The sequence below is a fragment of the Brachypodium distachyon genome, chromosome 1 (genome assembly GCF_000005505.3).
Source record: "Brachypodium distachyon strain Bd21 chromosome 1, Brachypodium_distachyon_v3.0, whole genome shotgun sequence".
NCBI lineage: Eukaryota > Viridiplantae > Streptophyta > Magnoliopsida > Poales > Poaceae > Brachypodium > Brachypodium distachyon.
This window is the reverse complement of record NC_016131.3, coordinates 23,215,583-23,240,687: the sequence shown is the minus strand read 5'-3', so window position 1 is coordinate 23,240,687 and position 25,105 is coordinate 23,215,583. Positions and strand designations below refer to the sequence as shown.

Here is a 25,105-nt window from a genome sequence, read left to right as displayed (position 1 = left end):
GTAGTCATTCCCTGGGGACGTAGGCTTCGGCCGAACCGCGCTAAAAAATATCGTGCCTTCTGTGTCATCATTGATTGTGCATCCGCCGAATTTCGTAACAAGGTTGATGCTTATACCTTCGTGGCAGGTCTATGTTTTCATACCGCTGCTGCTTTTGTGCTAATATACAACACCGTGTTATGTATCTTTTGCTTTAACCTACCGTCCTTGACATATTAAGGAGAACATAAACTATCGGAGGGGAAAAGTAAAATATAGCAAGTTTTCCTGACAAGATGTGCACACTGTGGCCAACAAGAATGAGTACTTGAGCTTTCATTCAGAGTGAGAAACCCAAAGGCATGTGGGCACTGGAACAAGCAACATGATGCTCCCATCATCATATTTCTATACCTCCTCCTGAAGAAAATGATCAAAAACATCTTTTTTTTTAGAGAACTACAGTAGGCCAAAAGACCTACTGCAGCTTTTATTTATAAATATGTACAAAAAGTGAAATAATACAACTAGTCGAGAAAAATCTATTATAAAGGTGTCAATCCATGCACAAAAGGTGTGGTATTTCATTCTCTTCGCTCAGTGGAAAACAAGATTCGGTTCATCTTCAAATATTCTCTTGCATTGGTAGAGTGAAGGAGTGGTGACTTTGAAGATTTTTGAATTCTCCAAATGCTCCAAGTGACAAGCGTTTGCTTGATGGTATTAAAGTTGGCATGCACTGAAGTTTGTGGTGTGTAATCAGGACACAAGTATCTCCAACATGTGGATGTGAATGGGCATTCAAAGAACACATGATCTCTAGTTTCCATCGCATGCTGGCTACAAAGAACAGATAGGTGTGATTGTAGGTGGAAATTCTTCATGAGAAGCATTGCTTTGGTGTTAAGTCTGTCGATTAGAAGAAGCCATGATTGGAAGACTTTGTCCTTGAGCTGGCATGATGACCATAGTCATTTGAATGTCGGTGCAATATCAATGTGATCCACAAGCAGCGACTGATATGTCTTGAATGTAGAGAAGCTAGTATCGGACCATGTATGACCAGATATATGGTTCATTAGTGAGATCCATGGTGTCAAATGTAGTCAGAAAATCCTGATATTGAGCATATAAGCTTCCATAGATAGGGCAGATGAAACAGACTTGTAGGGTCTTGGCATAGAAGCTTTCATAATTTCTTGCTCATTATCTGTAGAAATATGGGATTGGAACCTAATCTCTTTTGTTCATTGTATTGATCTGACCTTTATATGTGGTATATGTAGAGGTACAATGGGGAGATAGACTTGGAGTACAAGACAAGTAATTCCTTTTAGACCGATTCTATCTTTATCTCTAATTCCAACCATATCATATCTCTATAATTCCCTCTCAGTCGTAGCGGGAGCGAAGCAGACAATTGCGACTGGATTTGAAGTCTTGCGCTCCTATTGGACTCGCCGCTTCGCCATCATCAACTGCGTCTATTGATGTATTGATTCGTCACCTAGGGCGGTGCTTGCGTCCCCTTCTGGTGTCGTCTCCTGCCTCTTCTCTATTCTCTCCCGCAGTCATAGCGGGAGTGTCGTGGACGCTAGTTGCAGGTACCTCCTCCTCCCCCTCTCGTTCGTCGCTGCTACGTGGTGGCACTGCCCGGCGCCAGCTGGTGCTGCTTGACCTGCGTGCCATGTCTGTTTCCTTTCCTCCCGTAATCCCTTTCTCCCAGTAAAGCTCGGGTTAAAGATCAGATTAAGGGCCAGTTCTTTTCGATTTTCTGAAATGGATTGTCCGAGAAACTACTTTAAGAGACGTGGTTTGTGAGGAAGCTAGCTTTAAGACATGAGGTTCAGCCGGTCAAGCCGAAAAAACCCAGCCCAAACAAATCCTCTCCCCAGTCTCGACGGACAACTAACCCAGATCAGGTCTCGCAGGCTGCTCGTCTTCGTCCTCGCGCCAGCGCCGCCACCGCTGCGGAGCGCCCCAGCCCCCTAGCTCGTTTTGCTCCACCGCAGGTTGATCTCCCCTCTCTCTCTTTCTCTCCCGACCGTTTCTCCTCCCATCACTCCACGAACGGATTCCGCCCTTTAGCTCCCCGTTTCATCTTCCCCAATTCATAACTGAGGCGAAAATCAAGGTGGGGAGGCCGCCCGACCTTGCCCTACCGGGTCCTCCGCCCGTGTGCTGAATGATGCGCAGTTCTTTACTTCTTTCTTTTTACCTATTTGATTTAAGCTCTTGCTCCGTAGTTTGGCGCGTTTGTTGCATGCTCATTATCAAATATTGGTTGTTTCTGCGTTCCCTGCTCTAGCTGGTACTGAAAGCATGTCTTTTCCACTCCTAGACACGGCAGAATTTTCCAGAGTAAGCTGTTGGCCTGCACGAGTAGCAGATGGCGAGAATAAAGCCAAAGCAGTTGCTAATTCAAAGCAAGACAAAGAAGGGCCCGACTCGAATCAGTTACTCTAGTATCATCACTTGGAATCTGATCGTCGTCTTGGTTGTGCTATCTCTCTATGCAACTTACAGGCATTGGCATCACAGGTTTGTGCTCTTTTTTCAAGAAAAAATATTTATAGTGCTGGTAGTTGTACGTGTCCCCAATTACACTTGATCTGGTTAGTAATGCATCTAGTTCAAATAATTGTACCAGATAATGTATCTGGTTCTGGTGATTCAAATAATTGTATGAGGATTTATTTTTTCGATTCTTCACAAGTTTCTTTCTCATTTCCCTCTATTGACGAGCTCTATCACAGGCCGAGCTTTGATACTGAAATGGATCTTCCCCAGGCTGAGGTACACTAGACAATCTAGTGCATGAAACCCATGCTCTTCATGTCTTACTGAATCTCCAAATAGTTAACTATTTTACTTAATCTGCCCCGTATTTTTTGCAAGAAGCCTTTGAAAATATTACTCTTGGAGTTTAGAAGTAGTTTGTTTTAATTGGAAATAGAAACATAGTTCCCAATTCCCTCCCACAATGGAAGGAACTCGTATTTTAATGAGTAACTCTTATAGGAGTAAAAAATTATACATTCAGTAGACTAACATGGTGAAGCGACTATTTAAATTCTTTCTGTTTGGTTGTCCTAAGTTCTGGTAGGAACCATGCTAAATCTTCTCTTTAAAGAATGGGCATGGGACTACCTTTGTTTCTTGTTCTAAATTTGCTATGGTCAAGTAATTAATTTTTTCTATTAAAATGCAACAACTTATGCAAATGATTTGTATCCTTCTGTACTCTTTCTAGAAATTATCACATTTTCTGATGTGAATGCTCTTAATTAGTATTATCGATTTAAGGGATTTATAGGCATCAAATTCATTGCTTGTTTTCTCTTGTCTATTTTCATCCTGACTTCAAGAATGTAGAAAGATCTGAGGATTCAGCAAAACTAAGTACACCAAGATATGCAGTAAGTTGTTGTTCTACACTCTGCACCTAATTCCAATCAGTTTATTATTTTTACGGGAATACATTATATGTATATCCAATTGATGTAGAATATATGTGTCACGTGCTTGGGCAGTTTGGGGATTAGAGGAAGATCACAGGAAGTAAGGGTGCTCTACGGGAGGACGAGGCTTGTAACCTCGTCGCCCCGTGGCAGGGAATTCGGGCGCCCAGGGCGCAGGGGAAAATAGGGTTTCGGTTTTTGATTGCTTGCTTTATTGATTGACTAGGTGGGACTATAAATAGCCCTTACAAACTTGGGGATCAAGCTAGACTCTTACAGAATTGGAATATGACTCCTAATCAGATTGGAAACAGTAGGGAAAACCTTCTACGGGACGAAACATTTCAATCTCCAATCTAGATTCTTAATTACTCAAATTAACTAAGCTGACCCAGACGTTGGGTCCTTCACTGCCCTAGGTGGCCGGAGCCTATACGTGCGCCCCCACATGACAATATGTTTATCGTGCTGTGACTGTTGCTACCAACGTCTAAATCATGTTATTATTTCCAAGAAAACTTGAAGCTTAGTGCCATGATTAGCATGTTGACATGCTTTGAAAATTCCCTAATCAACTATTTCTTTGCATAGGATGGCACTGAAAATAAACACATACGGCATGGAAAATCATTCTTTTGTTAGCAATATATCATTATATCGTGTGTGAACCGTGAACAAAATAAAACTGGTCACATCATATAGCTTTCATGAAGTTTGGGTTGACTTGTGTTTCTTTTTATATTTGTATTTTTAGATAAGTTTTTAAATATTCGTTGCTACTTCAAATGTGCAGAGCACGTCAGCAAAGCCGAATTTTACCAGAAGTGACTAAAGGTGTTGTAGCTAGAACTCAGCAAGACTTGAAACGTATCAGAAAATGTAGTTAATATTATTCTACCAAAGCAAGTGTTTATGCTTTATCCTGACATCAAGTGTTGTTTAGATGCTATTTTTTGTAATGCCGAGTCATTGATTATTACCAATAGAATTAACACAAATAGATTGTCTCCTCTCACATGCAAGTAGAAGTTTGTGGCATAAAGTTCTGAATTAATCATATTCTGTACAGTACACACAGTGAAGTGGTTTTATCAGTTATTGCAGTAAACCATCCGTCGAGTTCAAAAGACTGTAATTTTGCTGTTTAATTTGTTTACAGATAATGGAGACAGCGAAAGGCTCAATTACTATAGAAATATACAAGGATGCTTCTGCTGGTGTTGTGGAGAGATTTATCAACTTCTGGTGAGCATTTGAAATTTTACTGAATCTGTGATTGACGTAATTACTTCAATTTATAAATAGTGGCAATGTTCTTCCAGTGGTCTTTTATAAATTTACTGGTATTGTTCTTCTGGTCTATAGCTAGTTCAATATTCAGTAAATTATGGCAATTTCACAAAGCACACAACTATGGTGTGGGCACTTAGTGTAAAGTTTATATACTTAACAAAATGGGATGTACTTGTACGGTTCTTTACCTTCTATTTTACCCTTTCGTTTATGAGAGGCTTTTGCATACCATGTTCTTTTTCTTTGCAAAGATGCTTTCTTCGGTTGTGTTTTTCTGATTCTGAGCATAGCTTTATTCTTTCAATTGCGTCATAGAACATGAGCTACAATAGCTTTGAGCTTCACAGTCAGTGATAAAAGCTCTATGCATACGGCTATAGCGCCTGCATCTGCTTGGACCCAAAAGTTAGTTGACTGTGCCTATCATTCAGGGAAGCTGGTACCTGATGGCATCCTTGTTAGCATTGCATCCAACTGGATGAAGGTTTTATTTGGTGATATCTTGAGCTTTCGTTACTCAGGAAATTTAAAGAAGGAAGATCTTTGGGAACTTATGTTACTCCCTCTGTTCCATAATATAAGGTGTCCACGCATTTCGAGGTCCAACTTTGACCATCAATTAGACTAACAAAATGTGAATTATGTGTTATACAAATTATACCACTAGATTCATATCTGAAAAAAGTTTCCGACGGTATAATTTTTATAATACATAATTCACATTTTGTTGGTCTAATTAGTGGTCAAAGCAAAATCTTGAAATGTGTGCGTGCCTTATATTATGGAACGGAGGGAGTATTCGTGTTCCATGTTACTTGGTGATAGGAGGTTTTACTTGTTTCACTACCTTCATATCTTGTCTTCATGTAGAAGTGAAAAGATAAAATTTATTTTTTTAAGTACATCAAGTATTTCAAAAGTAAGAACAAGGTTGATAAAACTTGATATCAAGCACCTTGCACCCAATTTCTCAATCTTAGACTGATGCATTTTGTTACCTCCTAGCTTGCTGCCCTCTTACGTGCAGCAGCACTGAAAGGAGGTTAAGTTGTTTAGGAGACATATTTTCTTAGCCAAATTATTTACATGTTATTTAGTCTGTTAAAAGACACCACCTCATGTACTTTTGAGGATTGAGCATGAAAAATATCCAGTTTCATAGTTTATCTACCTCCCTGCCTTGTGGTATGGCTGCCTCAATATTGCCGTTACACTGTTTAGGTTCAGGCTCAGGACCAACTAGTCCACATTATCTTGACTAAAATCCTTGTAGCATTGATGTGCAGTTACCTGAAGAAAGTGCTTTTGTACTCTCATAAGGAAGATTGCGTGAACCTTGAAACAGTTACTTGGCAACTAATGAGCTCTTCACACATTAGTAAATATAGATGCTTAATTTTCAATCTGGTCGTCCTCGCGATCCAAGGCAACTTTGCTCTCTTCATATTGCATAAACAAATTTTGGTTGTGATGTATAATTAATATACTTTTAAGTACTATAGACATGTTGCCGTGTGTTCTTAGTGCAAAATCTTACATGTGGGGCTTTAAAGTTCTTATGTCTAGGACAGGTTGTCTTGTAGAACTTTGCTAGAATTAAATCAGTTCAGTGTAAAATACTTTGTACACTGTCACAAGAGAGATATTGTACTACTCCCTCCATTCATAATATAAGAAGTCCTATTTTTGTCCTAAGTCAAAACTTTTCAAGTTTGACCAAGTTTGTAGAAAAAATCTACTAAGATTTACAATATCAAATGAGTATACTATGAAAATATATACAATGACATATTTAATAAAACTAATTTGGAGTTCACGTGTTGGTAGCTTTTTCTATAAACCTGGTCAAACTTGAAGAAGTTTGACTTAGGACAAACCTAGGACTTCTTATATTTAGGAACGGAGGGAGTACTAAACTAAGAATTCTTCAAGATTAACCATCCATTATTGGCTTATTTTATCATCTAATATTTCTTCTATGGAACAGCAAGAGTGATTATTTTAAAGGAATGCCATTCCGCCATGTCATAAAAAACTTTGTAATTCAAGGAGGTGATTTCGATTTCAATGGAGCTTCCCAAGAATGGATACTGAAAGCCAAAGCGAGTGGAGAAAATGCTCTCAGGTTTTAGTCCTGAATAGTACAATTATTGAATTCCTGTGGCAGACCTGATTTTACTCTTAAAGCAGTACCTTTATTCATACAATCTTTGCAGCCCAAAGCATGAAGCATTCATGATTGGGACTACAAAGAATCCCAACGATAAAGGATTTGATATATTTATCACGACTGCTCCAATTCCTGACTTGAATGACAAGATCGTTGTGTTTGGACGAGTTATAAAAGGACAAGACATTGTTCAGGTATTTTATCTGAATTTTCTTTGAACCTCTTACAACAGTTAATTTTACAGTAAATATCGAAATACAACTTTATTTTGTATTGAATGTTCCTGTTACTTACCATATACTCTGAGCCATATATTCAGTACGGCTGTCTTGTCTACCCGAATGTGCTCTTTTAACGCTTGTGAATTAGTTCATTCCAGAGTATCACATGTTTTCAAAAGTCAATAGGAGATAGCCGAGCTACAAATGCCTTCAGCTTCGCCCTTTAATGAAAATGACACGAGCAACTGCAAATGATTATTTCGTGTAGATATACATATGTGCTTGAATTGGTGATCTGCTATCTACAATCTAGAGTAGCCATTCCTTAAATTTGGGTAATGTTCACTCATATTAATGCCTATCTAATGACATCAGTATCACCACCTTATTTGTTCTGTCATTCTTGTTTACACAAACAGGAGATTGAAGAAATCGATACTGATGACCATTACCAACCGAAAACCCCTATAGGCATCATTAACATCATGCTCAGACAGAAGCTTTGAGCTGATCCACCTGCCTGTCCTTGTATCAATTGTGATCTGTTTGTACTCTTAAGAAGGCTCAAAGATCTCAAGTTTTTATTGTATTGACTACATGCGGACACGATGCAGCACTCCAGATGCCCATGGATGGGTTGCAACTTTGCAAAGGAAGCACTTGTGAACCCGCCTATCGCTTTGTTCCAGTTCATACAGCAGTTGTGTATAAATTTATTCCGTCACGTTGTCTAGCTGCAGTTATTTTCAGGCGTGTTGGGTGTGTTATTTGAATGTAAAGTTCAACCCCTTTATAAAACATGAATATGGCAGTGAGCATATCTAACATGTGGTGAGGAACACGAGACATGAGTTTAGGATGGTTATGGCGCTAGAAACTTGTGTCATATTCTACCCTGAAACTTCTAGAAATGCAATATGAATGTCATCATGGTGGATGTGATACAATTTTGCAGATACTTTCAGTTTAGAAGGCGCCTTTGGGAACCTTGCTGGCGTATTGCAACCTTCTCCAGATCTCGCAGTCATGCACAGGGGTGTACTTCGTGGTGTGGGTTTTTCGCTAGGTAAATTTGTACAGAGTCTGTCGTTTTCAGTCGTGAAACGTGGCATATATGACATACATAACAGTGATGAGAATTTAGGATCGGAAAGAGGGAAGAGTACACAATGTTGTGACCCTTGTAATTTATTTATTTGAATCTTATGATGTATGCTTGTCTAAAGCGTGGTGTTTTCAGAAAATGCATCTTCGTTTGCCCAGACATACGCCAACGATACATGTCATCTGCTTGCAACTCAGGAGTCAGGACATAGTTTTTTTTTTCCTATTTCAGCAACCTGTAAAAAAATTAAACTGAATTGTATGAGGGTCATGCTACGTTTTCGAAGTGGAGTGGAATCTACCCCCGGAATCTGATCTTATGCGGAGTGGAGACGATTGGGTTCTGGTTATTCTGGATACAGTCCACGCAATTACAAGACAGCGTCTCTTGTTCCTCTGGTGGCATGCGTGGCACCTAAGGAATGATGTTGTTTTCAGTCTGAAAAATGCCAAGATTAAAGAGTCTGCACAGTTCATTAGAAGCTACTCCCTGTTCATGGAAACCTCAAAAGCAGTGATGCAGATCTTATGCTGGTCATAATGAGGAGTAACTTAAAGTAGTAACATGCATACGTTACTAGTCTAAGTCACTATCTTCATAATGGCTAATAACTTATGTGTGGTGTCATGCATTGTGTCATTAATTGTCTTGTAGACTCATCTTGTCTTGATTTGTGTGATGTTATGGTAACATATCTAGTTACCACCTTCCTATTTTTTCTCATTTATTGCCATGCCATGTCACCAAAATGCCTTGTTGGCATCTATGTTACTACCCAAGTTACTTGCACTATGACTAGCGCTTCGACAGCTCGGATGGCTCAAAGGATTCTCGTCAGCTGATTGCTCCAGGCCCCAGGCCAACTCAGGCGTCTGCTACTGTTGTCTTTCCTGGCCCTCGCTCCCTTTGGACACCACTGGAGCCCAGCTTGCTGAAGCTTAATTCCGATGCGAGCTACATTGAGCGGACGAGGAGGCTTGGTGGGGCGGGATGCTAAGAGCATCTCCGTAGCATACCCATATTTGAAAAGAATACCAAAAATCATCAATATGGGTATTTTATCAAAAAAAAACGTCTCCAGCAGCATAAAAAAAAAGTCGGATACGCAATTTTTTTTGGGCAGCTACCCATATTTTGCCCTCGATACCCATATTGATACCCGGAATAGCCGCCGGCGCCTATTCCCGCGGCCGGAGTGCGCCGCCGCCTACCCCCTCGCCGGCGGCCGACCTGCCCCGCCCCCGCACCTAGCCCGCTATCGCCTACCCCCTCGTCGCCGCCTAACCCCTCCCAGCCGTCCGCTGTCCTCCGTGCTCGAGGAAGAACGAATACCGCCACTGGCCACCGCCGCTCCTCCATCTTCCCCTCCCCGACCACCGGCGCCGCCCTAGGAGCCTCCGACGAGTTGCTGCTCGAGCACCGCCGGCACCTTCCCTACCCGCACGATCCAAGGTCGAGCCGCCGCATGCCGCCCGCCTGTCATGCTCTGTTGCTCTGCCGTCGTCGCTGGCCGCTTCTGCTCTGCCACCGCCGTTGCTAGCTGTTGCGCGTGGCTGCTATGCCGCGCCACCATTGCTTGGTGATGGGCGACAGATCCGGCAAGGAAGGAGGTGCAGACGGCGGATTCGACAAGGGAGGGGCGCAGGGGTGCGCGACGGCGCCGACTTCGGTCGTGCAGCGGCGGCGGCGCGGCAAATCCACCCGATTTGGGTCCAATTTGGGGATCGACATTTGGACTGGGATTTTGGGGAAGACGACCGGCTTATGCAAAACAAAAAGAAAAAAGGAAAAAAGGGATATGGTTACTCGGTTTTGGGTAGGTTGCAAAAGTTTTGAGAGTACCCAAATTTTCTCTCTCCTATACCCATATTGGTTTTGGGTATCTAAAATATGGGTATGCTGTTGGAGATATTCTACGGGACTCGCTCGGCAGTATCGTGGCATCTGCCTAGGTCGCATTGACGGGTGCAATTCCGCCCTGGAGGCTGAAGCGGTTGCCTACCAACGGGAAATCAAAGTGCTGCTTCGCAACCCTGCTGAGAAGCTGTGCATAGAAATGGACTGTAAAGAGCTTCTGGCTGGACTGTCCTCAGACAAGGGTGACCGGTCGACGATATGCTTCCTAGAGGAGCTAAAGGCATGCTCCGTAACTGCATTGACTTTAAGATTGGCTGGATTGGACGTGATGGAAACCGGTTGGCCCATGACCTGGCTAGTTTTGCTAGAACTACTGGAACTTCTGATTTGCTTGTCGGTTCCACTCCTGGGCCTGTCCGGGACTTAGATCCTTTGCTCCGTAATCCTGGCACTATTTCCAATTAATCAGCTGTTTTTACCCTAAAAATATGCTACGTTTTCGAAAGAAAAGTCATACAATATGTTGCCAACAACAGGCCCAAGCAATCCGCTTCGGCACATTGTGGAAAGCTACGCGGGCGCAGAGCGAGTTCGACGTATAAAACTGAATGACCGTTCTTTTGGAAAAAAAAATCTTGAAGACTAATATGGACATGATCACCATGGATACGATCATTAGAACCTTATTTATCGGAGTACTTAAGAACAATTATAATAAGGTGAATTCTGTCTTCAATATATTATTTGCAAAGAGGCAGAGCTGCTATCTTGTGTGATCTTGTTTTGCAAGCATCTTATTGAACTCTACAAGTCCAAAGTGAAGATGAGGTGCGATAGCAAGCAGCAGAGCCTATCAAGTCTACTTTCCAACAAATCAAACGGCACATGATTCGGAACTTGTCAGAGAAAGATATCACGAATTAAAGTTGAATCCAATTCGGATACGACCTGTCAGGAGATCCGGATTTGTTTTAATGACCCAGGCCGCATCTGGAGTCCAAATCAAGCAAACAAGTACTTGTTGGAAAGGTAATTACCAAGCCTTTCCAACGGATCCGTCCCCACAAGGAGATTCGACACGTGCTGACCGTGGTCGACAAAACAAGCTGACGGATCTGTTTTTATGTTTACAAAGGAGTTGTAATTTGTTAGGAAAGTTAGAGATAGACTTGGATTTCGCCCTCCTCCTCAAGGTGGACGAAAATACATCTCCCTACTCCTTTATATACTCAATGTGTTCCCCTGTGGAGCCTTAGGGTTTTGATTAGATAAAGTTTAGCCTTTGCTACTTTCGTGTAATCGCGTGTGTCGGTTAGACCACCTGTTTTACCGTCATCAAGACTCCAATTTATCGTCTCGCAGAGACATCAGTTTAATACAACATATTAGCAATTTAAGATTGTATTTGTCATTTATCTTGTTCTTACTTGTTCTTCGATTGCTTGCAGGAACAAACACTTTCGTGGTCAGGTTGATCGTGCCCCTGCGTGATCAATAACCCTCTGGAATTGGTGTATCGATTGCTAAGGCGCTGCCTTCTATGCCTTAGTTGGATTGTCAACGTCACCTCCTACCCAAATTGAGAGTTATCAATCTCATCGAAAGATCAGGCCACCCCGAGGCATATGAAAGACCCAAGGCAAAAAGACCGAACTAGATCCATTGCTACATTGTTTCTTGATCCAACACGATTCTCGAAACACAACTTCCACAAATGTAACTATGATAATCATGTGTGCAACCAAACTTTGGCCTTTGTGCAATGACCCTGTAAAGGAGGTAAATTGGAACAAGTTCTAGTCAGTATCTTTTAAGAATCAACGAAGAGCTTCATGTTTATTTGCACATGCCCATATGAGTCTGCACCTTTCATTTCTATTTTGGCAATTAGTGGCTTGTACCACCAAACTGGAAGTCTCATGGAAACAGAAGTGGGTAACCTTCTCATAATGATTGTTTCAAAGTTTTAGCTCCTGCTCAACTATTTTATTCCACCATTTTTATTGTATAATAAAAAGTGAGGTAGTATGCACACAAATTCAACTTCGAAAATCTGAGGAAGTATGCACACAAGTTCAACAGTAATCTACTCCCTCCGTTACATAATTCTTGTCTCAAGTTTGTCCAAAACTGGATGTATCTATTTCTAAAAAATGTCTAGATACATGTAACATTTCGACAAGAATTATGAAACGGAGTCATTCAGTTTAATCGATGGGATGCAAGCACACAAAACTTGGATACACTTCAAAGAGTATAGCATCTGACATGTATTTCATGCAAGCGGAGCAAGATAACAGGCCAGAATTCCCCTTGAAAACCCAGAATTGGATGTCCAATCCTGTTTGATCTCTAGCCTCCCGGCCTTGCCTGCATTATGTTTATCTTTTACTGGATCGTGAGTGCCCAATACATAATAATTTGAACTTAACTTAGTACTAGCACTTTCGATATTGGACTCTGATGATCTAATAAAAAATCTGGTATTTCAAGAATCAATGATCCCTGTCGTTGGAGGCTAGGACTTCCAGCAGAGTTTGTAAGCCTCTACTTGTAATAACAATTTAACGATGACATACGAATTGGGATAATATGGTCCTGACATGTTCATTATGGACTTAATATTCCAATGTCATAGAGAGATCAATGTATCGATCGGTAACACTAGGAGGTACTCCTCCTAGCATAATACACTGAATTTATCCCGTAATTAATCATTACGGCAGCAGTTTGATCTTTTAATTAATTGTGGATATAGATCGATGTCCTGATTAAAGGCAGAGATCTACTCCTACCGAAGAAGCAGAGAGTCCACGCGCGACAGCAGACAGGTAAATGATGGGCAGGTGTTCAAACTTCAAACAGCTGCCTTTATCTAAACACGCGCCAAGGCAGTCCTATAAATTGATCAGCAACCCAGCCCTCCAATGCATCGTAGATCGTACCACAAACCGCAAACGCGAAACAGATCGATAACCCAAACACCATCCCCGATGCAAGCAAACATGGAGCCATCCAAGCTCGCCGTCGCTCTGTTCTTCGCGTTGGCGCTCCTGGCGGCGTCGTTGCAGCCATCGGAAGCCATCAGGGCCCAAGGAGTCCTCAACCCCGCAGCAGATGACCAACGAGCCAACGCCGACGTCGTACATCCGTTGACATGGCCCGGCTTCCCCAACATCCCGGGCTTCCCGCCGCTGCCGCCATTGCCGCCGCACCCCGGCTGCCCTCCCCTGCCGCCGATTCCCGGCCTCCCGATGCCTCAGATCCCTGGCTTCCCGATCCCAGCCGTCAATCCCCTGCCCCAACCTCAATCCCCTCCTCCCCCAACTCCAACTCCAGTTCAAATCCCACCACCATTGACGCCTCCCCCTGTGCTGCCAACCCCACCACCATCGACGCCATTGACGCCTGCCCCAGCTGCGTCAACCCCGCCACCATCGACGCCATTGACGCCGCCGCCGGCACCTTCTACCCCGCCTCCGCCGCCGCCGCCGCCGCCGCTCCAATCGGGTTCTCCGATCCCGCCGTCACCGGCGACCCCACCGCCGCCGCCGCCATCGCCGTCGCAGCCCAAGGAGTGCCTGCCGTCGCTGATGGGGCTTAACCCCTGCATGGGCTACCTCACCAACACCAGCGTGTCGTCGCCTCCGGCGGAGTGCTGCGCGGGCTTCAAGTCCCTGGTGGACACGGCGCCCATCTGCCTCTGCCACGGCCTCAACGGCGACATCAACACGCTCATGCCCGCGCCCATGGACTCCATACGCATGATGTCCCTCCCGGGCTCCTGCAACGTCCCGCTCCCGCTCCAGGCGCTCGCCCAGTGCTCATGTAAGCGCGCTCTCTCTCTCTCTCAGCTTACTCCTGCAGTTCAATCTTTGTTTAATTACCACTGTTTTGGCGTTCAGAACCTTATTAGTAACTCTTTTTTTGATTTATGGATCTGACAGCGCCAAATGTGCCGCCGTTGAGGGCTCCTGCTCCTGCAGCACCTCCATCTCCAAGTAATCATTCGGTTCTTTCTTTCCCTTGCCATCGAATTTTATTGTGTTGGTGTTCACTAGTACAACATTCTGTGTTCTGAACTCTGTTCTGTTTTCTGCAGAGTCGTCTCCGTAAAAGGCAACAAGGATGCACATGAGTTCCTTCGTTTATAGTCCAGTCAAGATCCGTAATTAGCATTAGATTCGAATATATATTTTAGATCAGATGTGATTCAGTACTCAGTAGTCAGAGCACATATATGCCTTAGATAGGAATGTCCTCTGTCCATCGGTACAGATAGGTATAGCTAAATTTATCAAGTCTCTTTTCCTATGCACTGTATATACGGTCGTCAATATATATTACACGGTGCTATTGTGGATCGAGTTTTCAGCCCGCGCATACTTCTCCAATTAATTTTCCTCTTTCGTAACTGAATTCCTTTATGAGATAAGGAGATCGATCAATATGATACTACAATGATAATTGCATAACGCTGGCTTGATGGCCAGGAAACGTATTTCTGAAGTTCAGTACAGTCAGCCTAGTAATATTCCTCGACAAGCAGCAGAGAACATGGTGCGTCCAGTTTAGCAAATCTCTTGCTTCATCCGTCCAACAAAAGATGTATCAATTTTGACAAAAATTGAATGCATCTATACACTAGTTATGTCTAGATACATCTAAATTTTGACAAACTTGAGACATCTTTTGTTGAACGGAGAGAGTACAGTATTAGATCAGCCTTTTTCATTCAGTTTAGTTAAGATAAGATTAACGGTCAGGATTGATGTTGGTCGCGCCTCAAATGTTAGGCCTCACCGCCCTCTCTCTATCGGAGAACACGCAAAGCCTTTCCATGCAAAACAAAACAAAAAAGGAAAAGAAAGGAGTCTAGTTATCTGTCTTTTTTCAGAACAAGACTCTCTACCTATCGGATCAGTACTGTCGTGATTACGCCATCGCCTTGTCGCTAAAAGTGACGCTAGCATGGGCCTAGTAATAAGTGGACGGTGGTGGGGAGACCACGGACCGCCAGCATACCAGAGAGAAAATATTTCTAGACTTGAGCAGCCCACGTACGTTTGGGAATACGAAGAGCCATGGGCCTATTAATAAGCGGACGGTCCATGATGTTCGATATTTAGATCTATGGACACCCTTCTCTTTTCCCCCTTGCCAAAACGAAGAGAAGTTGCTGAGAAATAAGGCAGAATCCACATTAAATTAAGCTAAAGAAAAGAAGAAACTCGAACCTCTTAGACAGACCATAGGATTGCACCGTCAATTAAGTGTCGACGTCACCCCAGCTGAGACTGAGACACACAATGGGCATCCCGTGAGTTTGACATATCTCTTGATCGATATTATGATGCATGTCTAGTTTCTAATCGATCACGTGTTTCATGAAGTCATGCGTTTGATTTCCAACTTTTCGGTTTGATCTGATTGATTCATTTCAATTTCAGTTTTCAGGACCATCCAAAGCTTAGCATGGGGTAACTTCTTTTGGTTGAAGATTTATTTGAGAGCCTTGCATATACATGCATATGCAGTGTACATGAACTGTAACATACTTTCTCCGTTACATAATTCTTGTCAAAATATTACATGTATCTTAAACGCTTTTTAAGAATAGATACATCCATTTTTTGACAAATTTGAGACAAAAATTATTGAAGGGAGGAAGTATTTCTCATTGGAACTGTGTAAGCATGTTACTTGGCAGAACCTTCATGTGATTACTTGGTGGTTAAACTGTTGCCACGCGCTCAAGTTGTCTTCCTTCCGATTGAGCTTTCTGCATATGAGACTATAACGGCTAGAAAATTTTGGATGAGCGGCAAAGTTTCCTTCTTTGTTAAGCTTTCCGCAGCAGAATATAACTTCCTTTTTGAAGGGAGAATATTACAAGTAACGGTTGGCTAATTAGTTGAGGAAAAGGGGCTTGAATGCCAACTGCATGGGTGCACTATCATCACTAATTAAGTGCACAACTCAATGTAGCACAGTCCTGTCCTAAAACAAGCTAAGTACAGTCAATCGATCAATCTGATTAATATATTCCATACCTCAACATCAGAAAATTAAGGAAGGATTATATACTTATGTGAAACTAGATACGTTCATGCAGTGCCTTGTATTTACAAGCCCGCAATCAAGCGTAATAATAATACTGATAAGTAAGCTAGGCCATGTAGCCGTCTTTGCATGGACCACCGACCAAGTGGCGCTTTCCCGAGCCCGAGCTAGCAGCAACAGGGGAGTTCTACGTTCCTTTCGCCTGTTTCGACTTGAAACCCGATGGTCCTTTTGTGGGCTAACCTCGCGCCGATCTCTCTGCTAGGTACTGTGCGTTATTATATTTTCCCCTATCTCTTATCTAAGTACGTGGCTTAACCTAAGCATATGCTCCTCCGTTCTATAATTCTTGCTGAAATATTACATGTTTATATACATTTTTTGAATTATGACACGGAAAAAGTACAACAGTGGGGCCTACCGCCTACCATGCTACTGTACCCGTCAATTGACTGTTCTCTGCAAGCAAACATTCTGTTTAGATTGGTTAAAATAATACTCCAAGCTCTAAGTCTTTAAGAAAATCTCTCTTAGTAGTATATTAACTCACATGACGAAAAATGCATACAGCGTATTTCAGTTATTAAGGAATTTAGAAACGCTGCTACTGTCAAAACTGCTTGTGTTATGAAATATTAATGTGAATGTTCATAACCCCTATACCATCAAAGTTACAACCTTCTACTTTAATGGTGTAACTCTCCTAGCATCAATGCTTGTAACTCTATCTCTCGTATATGACTATATATATGAGAGCTTATGTATTAGAAAACATAATAAGAATTTCCAATTTGATCTCTCGCTCTCCATTTTATATATTCCCTTACATTAGAACTAGTTATTTTATAACAGCTTGAGCTTTATTGCTTTAATTAAGTTGACAAAAACATTTGGTGGAAGGGACTTCCGTTTGATCTTGAGAACAGACATTTTCTTTGTGTAAATTTTGGCATGCATGAACCAACAGACCATGTATTGTTTCTATGAATAAAATGTGAAAAGATATGTACTCCTCCGATCCAATTTAATTGTTGCAGGTTTCGCCAAAGTTTTGCTTAAACTTGCGACCGTTAAATTGGATCGGAGGGAGTTACAAATTTTACCACGTGCTTGATTTTAATCCCGAAACTCAATTAAACAATAAGGGGAAAAAGCACAACGAAGGGAAGTTCAAAGTTTTAGAAAAAAATAAACAATCTAAAATGATTTATCCTTCTTTTCATTGCAGAACTGAATATTTTGGCAGTCGACCTTTATTTTGGGAGCTTCTAGAAATAATCCTGAGCTACAAATAAGGGGTGAAAAAAAAATGAGAATATCGTCAGTTTTTCAAGAAAAAAAATCTTGTCCAGTATACTTTTCTATACTCGCATATTCACTTAATTTGAAGGATTAAAATGAGATGTGAACTCTTTTTTTTCTGAAATAATTTTAGTCAAACTACCCACGTTGTCATGTGCCAAATCACCGGAGCCCTCCACGTCATATGCCACATCAACAAAAACCACGATCCAGGTCCTGAAATGACTGCATTTTGAACATGTCCCCTCACACAGGAGTCAGGAGCCCATCGATGAACCGCCCTGTGCGGTTAAGCTAGTCTTGTCAGAACCCAGGAGTAGATACGAGAACACATCAGTCAGGACTCAGGAGATAAGGACGACTGTTCATTACAAGTTGCCGGCAACAGCGAAGGATTCAGAAACCTCTGGTCTTCTCGTTTTATTTCTGAAGAAAATCGATATCTCTGGTACTTGTTGGAAGAAGCCTCTGATGCGTACTGCATGTGCACACAGAGATTTGCTGCAGGGTTTTAGGTGAGCAAATGACTAATAATGCATCCAGTGTAGCGGCCTGCTCAAGAGGGGACAAATTAAGATCTGCTTGCTCCTGGCACTCGAAACTTCTGGTTTTTAAGCGACTTTCAATTAACTTCCCAACCGATCGAATTGAATTGCGTATAATTTGTGTTTTATTTTTCTGAACGGAGGGTTCATAAAAAGGGGTGTGTTTAAGTACGTGTGAGAGTATACCATATTTTTAAGCATCTACTCCGTATTTAAGAAGCTAATTAACGCAACTCACAGGCAGGGAAACACCCTTTCAATCTAAAAAGGTCTCACTTCTTAGCTTGTGGAAACAAAACAGCGTCGAATTAAACTTAACAGCTCTCCAACAAAAAGTTGCCACTTGGAGCATTTGAGGCACCCAAATTTGGCTCCTGGACACACCGCGTTTGGATGGGCATTTTCTGAAACACGTACGCCGCATAATACTCAACCTAATACTGGACCAAGGGTTTTTATTTTTAGGGAAACTGGACCAACTGTTGTTATTGACGGCTACGTACAAACTAATTGCTGTTTACATATCCTACCAAACAAAAGTTTGTTAGCAAGCTCCATCCTTATTGATGTCTTAGCTTCAAGTAATCTCTTAGTAATCCAGTCGATTATTCAGTTCCGTAGTACTGATCATATGATCTGAACCGTACTCCTCACACTGCTTAAATTAAGCATAAATACTACTCCCTCCGTCTCATATTAAGTGATTCAAATTTGCTCAAATATGAATGTATCTATACTCAAAAAGTGTCTAAATACATTTAATATTGTGTCACTTATTATGGGACGGAGAGAGTATTTTTATTTTTACGAAACAACCATCAAGGCATCAACAGGTTATTTATTGTCATAAAACGGTCGAAAAAAATTCGACTGCGGAAGTGGCCCTGTTTATAAAACCAGGCCAAAAACTCAATGAAGGATTAACACTGAGTAAAAAGACGCTAGAGCTTGAAGGTACGGTTCAGAAGATCTAGAAAAGAGGGGATACAAACTAAGGAACATCGTCTAAACGAGAGCACCCAAGGCCAAGGCCACCGCATGATGTATCTCATTTTCAATAAAAGAGATCACCCGGCCCTACCTTGAAAAAACACTTGCGTCGGCGCCTCTCCGTCCAAACAGCGCTGATAAATATATACTACTCTAGCTTTGATCTTCTAGTGGTAGTGGTTGTCCATGTAAAATTACACGTAAATTAAGCTAACTGTCTTGCAGTGTGTCTGCGTTCTTTTTGTATTAATTAACTTGGGAGTAATGAACACATCCCCGTTGGCTGATTTCAGGGTTTTGACGTTACAGGCTGCAGAGAAAGAGGCAGGGCACCTAGAAGACAATTTCTAAATTTTGTCTTTGCGCTCTCAAGACTCAACTTACAGTATAGACATGGCCAAACTATAAGAGCCAATTTTTTTGTCGCCGCCATTTATGTTATGTATATTATGTACATGAGATCTATTCCAACTCTAGCGATATTATGTTGTTATGGATATTGGTTCCTGACGGAAACACTAGGAGAGTACTATGTAAATATATTAGAACAAATGTTATCCAAAAAAGAAAGAAAAATAAAAATCACTAACGTATCATGAATATTGTAAAAGATCTTCGGTGTATTTCTATATTCTAATAGGTATATCGGGATGTATAACAGTTTTAGTACGAATTAGCATTTTATTCCCACAGGATGCATGGAAAAAGTTTTCAAGTTTTCCCCTTTTTTTTTCCCTTTCATTTACAAATTACGAGCTCTAAAATACGTGCACACCATACATGACTACACAGATGCTATATGTCTTGCACATCATTTTGGCTTGAGTACCAAACCGGTCAAACGAAAAATTCCACAAAATGAAATTCGTTGTATATGGCACTGTTCTGAAGAACGCTCTAAACCGTGGACTGTTCTAATACAGTAAGCAAAGTATAGATTCTTCCTCTATAATGGAGATATTGGCAGCTAGCTATCAATCGGCCTGTTCTGGAGAGAAAATCTTATGGACCAATCATTGATCATAAGTACATGCAGGCATGCAGTGCACCACTTTCCTAAAATAAAAGAACATCGACAACATCAACATGGCACTTAATTAGCATATATACATCCATGCATATATATAATAGAAGACTCGTGTAGAAAGAACTCATTAGCTGCAAGAATCCAAAAAGTCAGCAAGCTGGTCGACGGCGTGCGTGCGTGCGTGCATGTGTGTGATGCGTAGCAGCCCCCGGAAGAAAGAGAAATCAGCAGAGCATACAGATCTAGCCATCATATGCAAGGCAAGCCATCCGATCGACAATGGACGGCGGACAAACGGTCGCTGAGTCGATGTGTCCCCTGTCTCTGAATGTGACTAGACGTTCAGCATCATGTCCTTGTTTCGTGGCGGCAACTAATCTGGAATCTGGACTAGCCTGGGGGACGAACTGTTTGGATCTGCAGCTCTGCACGAAGCATATAAATGTTCTCTCTTCTCAAAATTTACATTAGAATATGTAAATAGTTTTTGAAGAAGCCATGGATATTATGTTAATTGGTGCAACTCTAAAGTCACTTCTTATATAACCTGCAAAAAAAAAACTAGTGTATTATATACCAACTTGCAAGATTGGATACACAACATGATTTTATTACAAAAATCAAGATCACATTAGTCAATACGAATTTGAACTAAAAAAAGGACAAGAATTTAGGATCGGAGGGAGTAGTATGCTTTTCACATCAGAAAAATTGTCTTTTTTTTTGTACCAAGTGCAATTAAAGTGGCATAGAATACAATGAAAATATGTGCTGCACACGCGCAACCGATTTCATTTTGGAACTATATTGGGTGAACAGTTCATTGTTCAATTACCGATTAGTGGAAATAGAACAGCAGATAAGATCATTAGTTATTTGGCTTTTTAGATTCTAAATGTTCTAAGATGTCATTCATTTTATTCTTGACATGTGCCCTAAAGTTGCACTGATCGATCACTTGTATTCGATGCACCCAACATCATCTAGGGGGATCTAATTGTTGTCGATCGGCCAATTTTCTAGACCGATATACTCGCTCCATCTAGAAATAAGTGACTTGCATTTGTAAAAATTCTTATACAAATCCAAGCTTCCGTACTCGAGGGCGGAGGGGTTGTCTCTTAATCAATTGTCTCAATTTCTCCGTCAGTAATTTGTTTTGGTAAGTTTTACTTTTGTGGGGTTGTCTAAAAAGAATCTCAGTCATATTTCTAAGCATTTGGATTAACGTCCGACCATTTTTGTCTGCAAGTCACTTCATATATATAACCTGCAAAATAAAAATCGCACTAGTATTTCACTAGGTTGCACATGTTCAAATTAATACAGTGCAAATTTTAGGATCAGTAATGTGCAATTTTCAAATGACTAGTCACTGCAGTAAGAACTAGAATAGACTGGAAGTTATTTGAATTTATGGTTCCGTTGCACGTACCGACGTACTAATAGTGCAACTGCGTATATACGTACACGTATACGCCCGGGAGACGTGCGTAAACAAATACGCGCGGCCGCCCATATATATACGGCTGAGTGATGTGACGCGCTCGCCGGACCGGCGTTCACGTGGCGGGGGGCGGGGGGACGCACGCATACCGGCATGCCGGTGCCGGAGCACATGCCGACCGATGGCGGCGGCACAAAAAACATTCGATCGAGTCCAGCGATGAGCCGAGCCCATCGCTCTCCGACCATGCATCACCCCATCAGCTACATACGTACGTACGTGTACATGTTGTAACTACCTTCTGTATAACTACGTAGAGCCGTTAGCGGTTGTATTTTTTTGAGTAAAGTCCATTTTAAACCCTGTGCTTGTAGAGGTGGGCCCAAACGAATTCTGACCTGCAAATCCCTGAACTTAACAACCTGAACTCTCAAATCCCGGTCATTAGTGCCTTAAGTAGGATTATCCTCGGGATTGCTGACGTGGCAAGGTCTAAGCTGGGATTGTTTAGGCCACACTAGGTAAGAAGGTTACTGCTTAACAGTTTGCAACTCGAAGAAAAAAAACTAGGGTTTGCGTCCCGCAGTCGGCGGCGGCGGCGGTGGAGATGTCATCCGGGTCTGTGTCGAGTAGCGGTCATCGATGGGGGAGAGGTACCGTGGGAGATAGGCGTTCGCCTGTGACGTATCGTGAAGATCCGATGGAGTATGAGCCAACGAAGTACTGCCTTTGCACGCGGCGTGAAGGCGCCGAGGTGGATACCATGGAGTCCGCGAAATCCTGGAAGAATGTATTATACCTGTGTGGATGTGTTGATAAGCTCAATTTCCAGTTAATTTCTCTTGTTGGTATCAATTTTGATCGAGTCTCCCTTTTATCTTTTATTTTGTTCTGAAGTGTTCATTTTGAATAGTTCGGTGGTTGTGAGAGCATAGATCCCTGTTTGACAAACCATTTAAGGGCACCAATGACCGAAATTAGGAAGTTCAGGGGGCTAAGTTCAGGAATTTGCAGGTCAGTGTTCGATTGGGTTCATCTTTACAAGCACAATGTTTAAAATAAACCTTACTCTATTTTTTTTTACGTTGGCTCATCTATCGATGGTCTCTAGCTAGTTCGGAACGTGTCAGTCGCACGTACGTCTTTGGCGATTCTAGCTAGCGCGAAACGAACTGTGCTTTAATACCAAATCTAGAGAACATGGATACCTCAATAGCGCTACTATAGATTATCAGATTTGTTATTTTTACATAGACCACAAAGTAATGAATCTTTACACGAAAACGTATAGATATGCACTAAAACAGCGACAAGTATTTAAGAACGGAAGGAGTAGTTATACATCAATACTAACACTAAAAAAAATCAGATTTTTTTTACAACTTCAAAACATGATTTTCATAATGTTTGAACTATAGGGAGCACATGATTTTATATATATATAAAATCTATTCCATCCGATGCACAAGAAATGCCGTGTCGTTCGTTTAGTACAATTCTGTTACTTAAGTTACACTAAACTACCGACGCTTATTATGGATCGGTGTACATCCTACGTGAAGAAAAATTATATTGCTTGCACCGGACAGGCCCTCGTTCGTATAGCCGATGATACTCACTTTCGTTTCTACGTATATAGTACTTCCTCACTTAGTGACGGAAGATTTCCATGACGTAGTGACGGAGATATCCGTCACGTTGGTTCTACATAAATAGCCTTCAGAACACACTTGCCCCAACAAATTTTGTTTTGTTGATGTTTATATAACTGCATACCATAAACATTTGGTTAAGGGAAGTACTTTCGGAAATAAATTGATTCCAATAACCGTAATAGGTGACCATGCACAAAGGCAGTTAGTTTGATCTCTAGTATTCACTAGTTTCCGTTCGGTTTTTTTTACATATGGAAGAGAGGAGAGCAAATTCGACTCTACTGGTCGGGCAAATATTTTTCTAGCACATGCGGCTAGTCTGCTTGGCAAATTAAGCCAGCAATTTTTTTTGTACGTCGAAATATTACATGTATCTAAATGTATTTTAAGAATACATACATTCATATTTGTATAAATTTGAGTTAAAAATTTAGGATGACAGAGTACTAAACACATATCCTTGCTAAGAAGGGCTATAATTAGATTTGCTTAGGACAGGTGCCAAACAGACTCTAGGAGAGATCATTGAAGTCGTACCTTGTAAAGGAATTTGATAGCACAAAATCTTTCATGAACGGGTTGAAGATAGAGATAAGGTGTCTGGGGGATGGCCCGGATAGGGTCAAGACGACACACATTAGCCGAGATGACAAAACAAAACCGGCACAGGCATGTACGTCGGCACCTTTAAATCGAACTAATACCAGGCCGGCATACCAAGTGTATGCCAGCATGTCTGTCTTGTCTTATGTGATTGCAGGATAAGCACGAATACTCCGATCTCGGCCAGGGCCGAGATGTCTCAACGGCTTTATCCTTATCACATGGCGCAAAGTAAAGCAGCGCGCTCTTTATCACGGGCAAGCAGTCGTTGCTTACGTCTCGGTGTCAGGCAACTGCGCAAAGAAGCACCGAAAGAGAATCGATGACGGAAGCCGGTGAGTAGCTATTGTACGTGTTACCAGACGCCAGGAAAAGTAAAACTGTCTTGTCCCCTGCCGTGCGCCCCGGAGGGAACCGAAGGACGTGCCCGGCGGGGCCCGTAGAAGATAACGTTAGCCTTTGGTCCACATGTCAGCGTGATATGGGCGGTTCATAAATAGGAGCACTACCCCTCCCAGGAGAGGGGGCTTCACTTAGTCATCTAGGGTCTTCCTCTTCTTCTTCTTCTTCTTCTTCTTCTTCTTCTTCTTCTTTTTCTTCTTTCTCAAAAACTGCTCAAAGAGCACCATTGTAGATCTTGATATTTCGAAAAATACAACCAAGCAGGAGTAGGAGCTTTACCTCGACTAGAGGTCTCCGACCCTAGGTAAACTGTATGTGCGTTCTTGTGTATGTGCGTGGTTCTCATCATGTCCTCCCTCTTCTGGATTCTTTTCGTCCATCGGCCCAAACTTAAACCATCATATAGCATCTGCCGTGACACCACCACGACATAAGGTCAGAGAGACATCCGAGTCAAAAAAAGAAGGCCAGAGAGACATGGGGAAAATGGATTGCTTAGTGATATCCGAAGAGTTTGCACGCTAGATATAGTAGTAAGAAAGATGTCATCAGAAGCGTCTACTTTCGTCGCGCTACATTTTTCAGTCCGTTAGGAATAACAGACTAACTATCCAAGTAAAAATAGATCCTACAAGTATTCCTCGCAAAAGGGAAAAAAATAGATCCTACAAGTATCCATCAATATGTGCAATTCTTTCTTTCTTGATCAACATTACTCCGCCGACGTGTTCTCAGGTCTCAGCCAACGATCTTTTCTCACTGTTTTTTTTTGCGAGAAAGACGATTTTTCTTAGTTTCATCTGTTCTTTTGCACTTTTAGGACTCCTTCGATCGGGCTCTCTAGCTCGGTCAGAGTTTCGTTTCAGTTTCTCTTGTTACCTTAACGGAGTCGTAAAACTCTTACTGTAAGTTTTTGCAAAGATTTTGACTTACCGTACTATAATTCTCCGGTGGGATCGCCTCTCCATCACCATCACCTGAACAT

The 25,105-nt window shown here is 41.8% G+C and overlaps 2 protein-coding genes across 4 annotated transcripts; both read left to right on the top strand.

The window, feature by feature from the left end:
• The first annotated feature begins 1,818 nt into the window (after nucleotides 1-1,818).
• On the top strand, nucleotides 1,819-8,499 carry LOC100830396 (peptidyl-prolyl cis-trans isomerase CYP21-4). Of its 3 annotated transcripts, none has more exons than XM_024454419.1 (8): nucleotides 1,819-1,991; nucleotides 2,321-2,520; nucleotides 2,736-2,775; nucleotides 3,348-3,398; nucleotides 4,600-4,685; nucleotides 6,721-6,858; nucleotides 6,950-7,055; nucleotides 8,281-8,499. In XM_024454419.1, exons 2-8 carry the CDS (start codon nucleotides 2,369-2,371, stop codon nucleotides 8,482-8,484), a joined length of 777 nt encoding a protein of 258 aa, XP_024310187.1. In that variant the 5' UTR covers nucleotides 1,819-1,991; nucleotides 2,321-2,368; the 3' UTR covers nucleotides 8,485-8,499. The 3 variants fall into 3 exon arrangements, with proteins under 3 accessions (XP_024310187.1, XP_010238472.1, XP_003563133.1); XM_010240170.3 differs by lacking the exon at nucleotides 8,281-8,499 and adding an exon at nucleotides 8,080-8,274 and having other exon boundaries at nucleotides 6,950-7,097; XM_003563085.3 differs by lacking the exon at nucleotides 8,281-8,499 and adding an exon at nucleotides 7,544-8,066 and having other exon boundaries at nucleotides 6,950-7,097.
• Nucleotides 8,500-13,001: 4,502 nt separating this feature from the next.
• LOC100838345 (proline-rich receptor-like protein kinase PERK2) lies at nucleotides 13,002-14,453 on the top strand. Its single transcript, XM_010231375.3, has 3 exons — nucleotides 13,002-13,914; nucleotides 14,034-14,087; nucleotides 14,189-14,453. The coding sequence occupies exons 1-3, from the start codon at nucleotides 13,014-13,016 to the stop codon at nucleotides 14,200-14,202; spliced, it is 969 nt and encodes a 322-aa protein (XP_010229677.2). The 5' UTR covers nucleotides 13,002-13,013; the 3' UTR covers nucleotides 14,203-14,453.
• Nucleotides 14,454-25,105: the final 10,652 nt, after the last annotated feature.

What these genes read in the sequence shown, in the direction of transcription:
- LOC100838345 (XM_010231375.3), top strand. Translation starts at nt 13,014, where the DNA reads ATGCATCGTAGATCGTACCACAAACCGCAAACGCGAAACAGATCGATA. An exon ending in GGCGCTCGCCCAGTGCTCAT is followed by an intron (nt 13,915 to 14,033) that starts GTAAGCGCGCTC and finishes TGGATCTGACAG; the next exon opens with CGCCAAATGTGCCGCCGTTG.
- LOC100830396 (XM_024454419.1), top strand. Translation starts at nt 2,369, where the DNA reads ATGGCGAGAATAAAGCCAAAGCAGTTGCTAATTCAAAGCAAGACAAAG. An exon ending in TACAGGCATTGGCATCACAG is followed by an intron (nt 2,521 to 2,735) that starts GTTTGTGCTCTT and finishes GCTCTATCACAG; the next exon opens with GCCGAGCTTTGATACTGAAA. An exon ending in AGTGGAGAAAATGCTCTCAG is followed by an intron (nt 6,859 to 6,949) that starts GTTTTAGTCCTG and finishes CAATCTTTGCAG; the next exon opens with CCCAAAGCATGAAGCATTCA.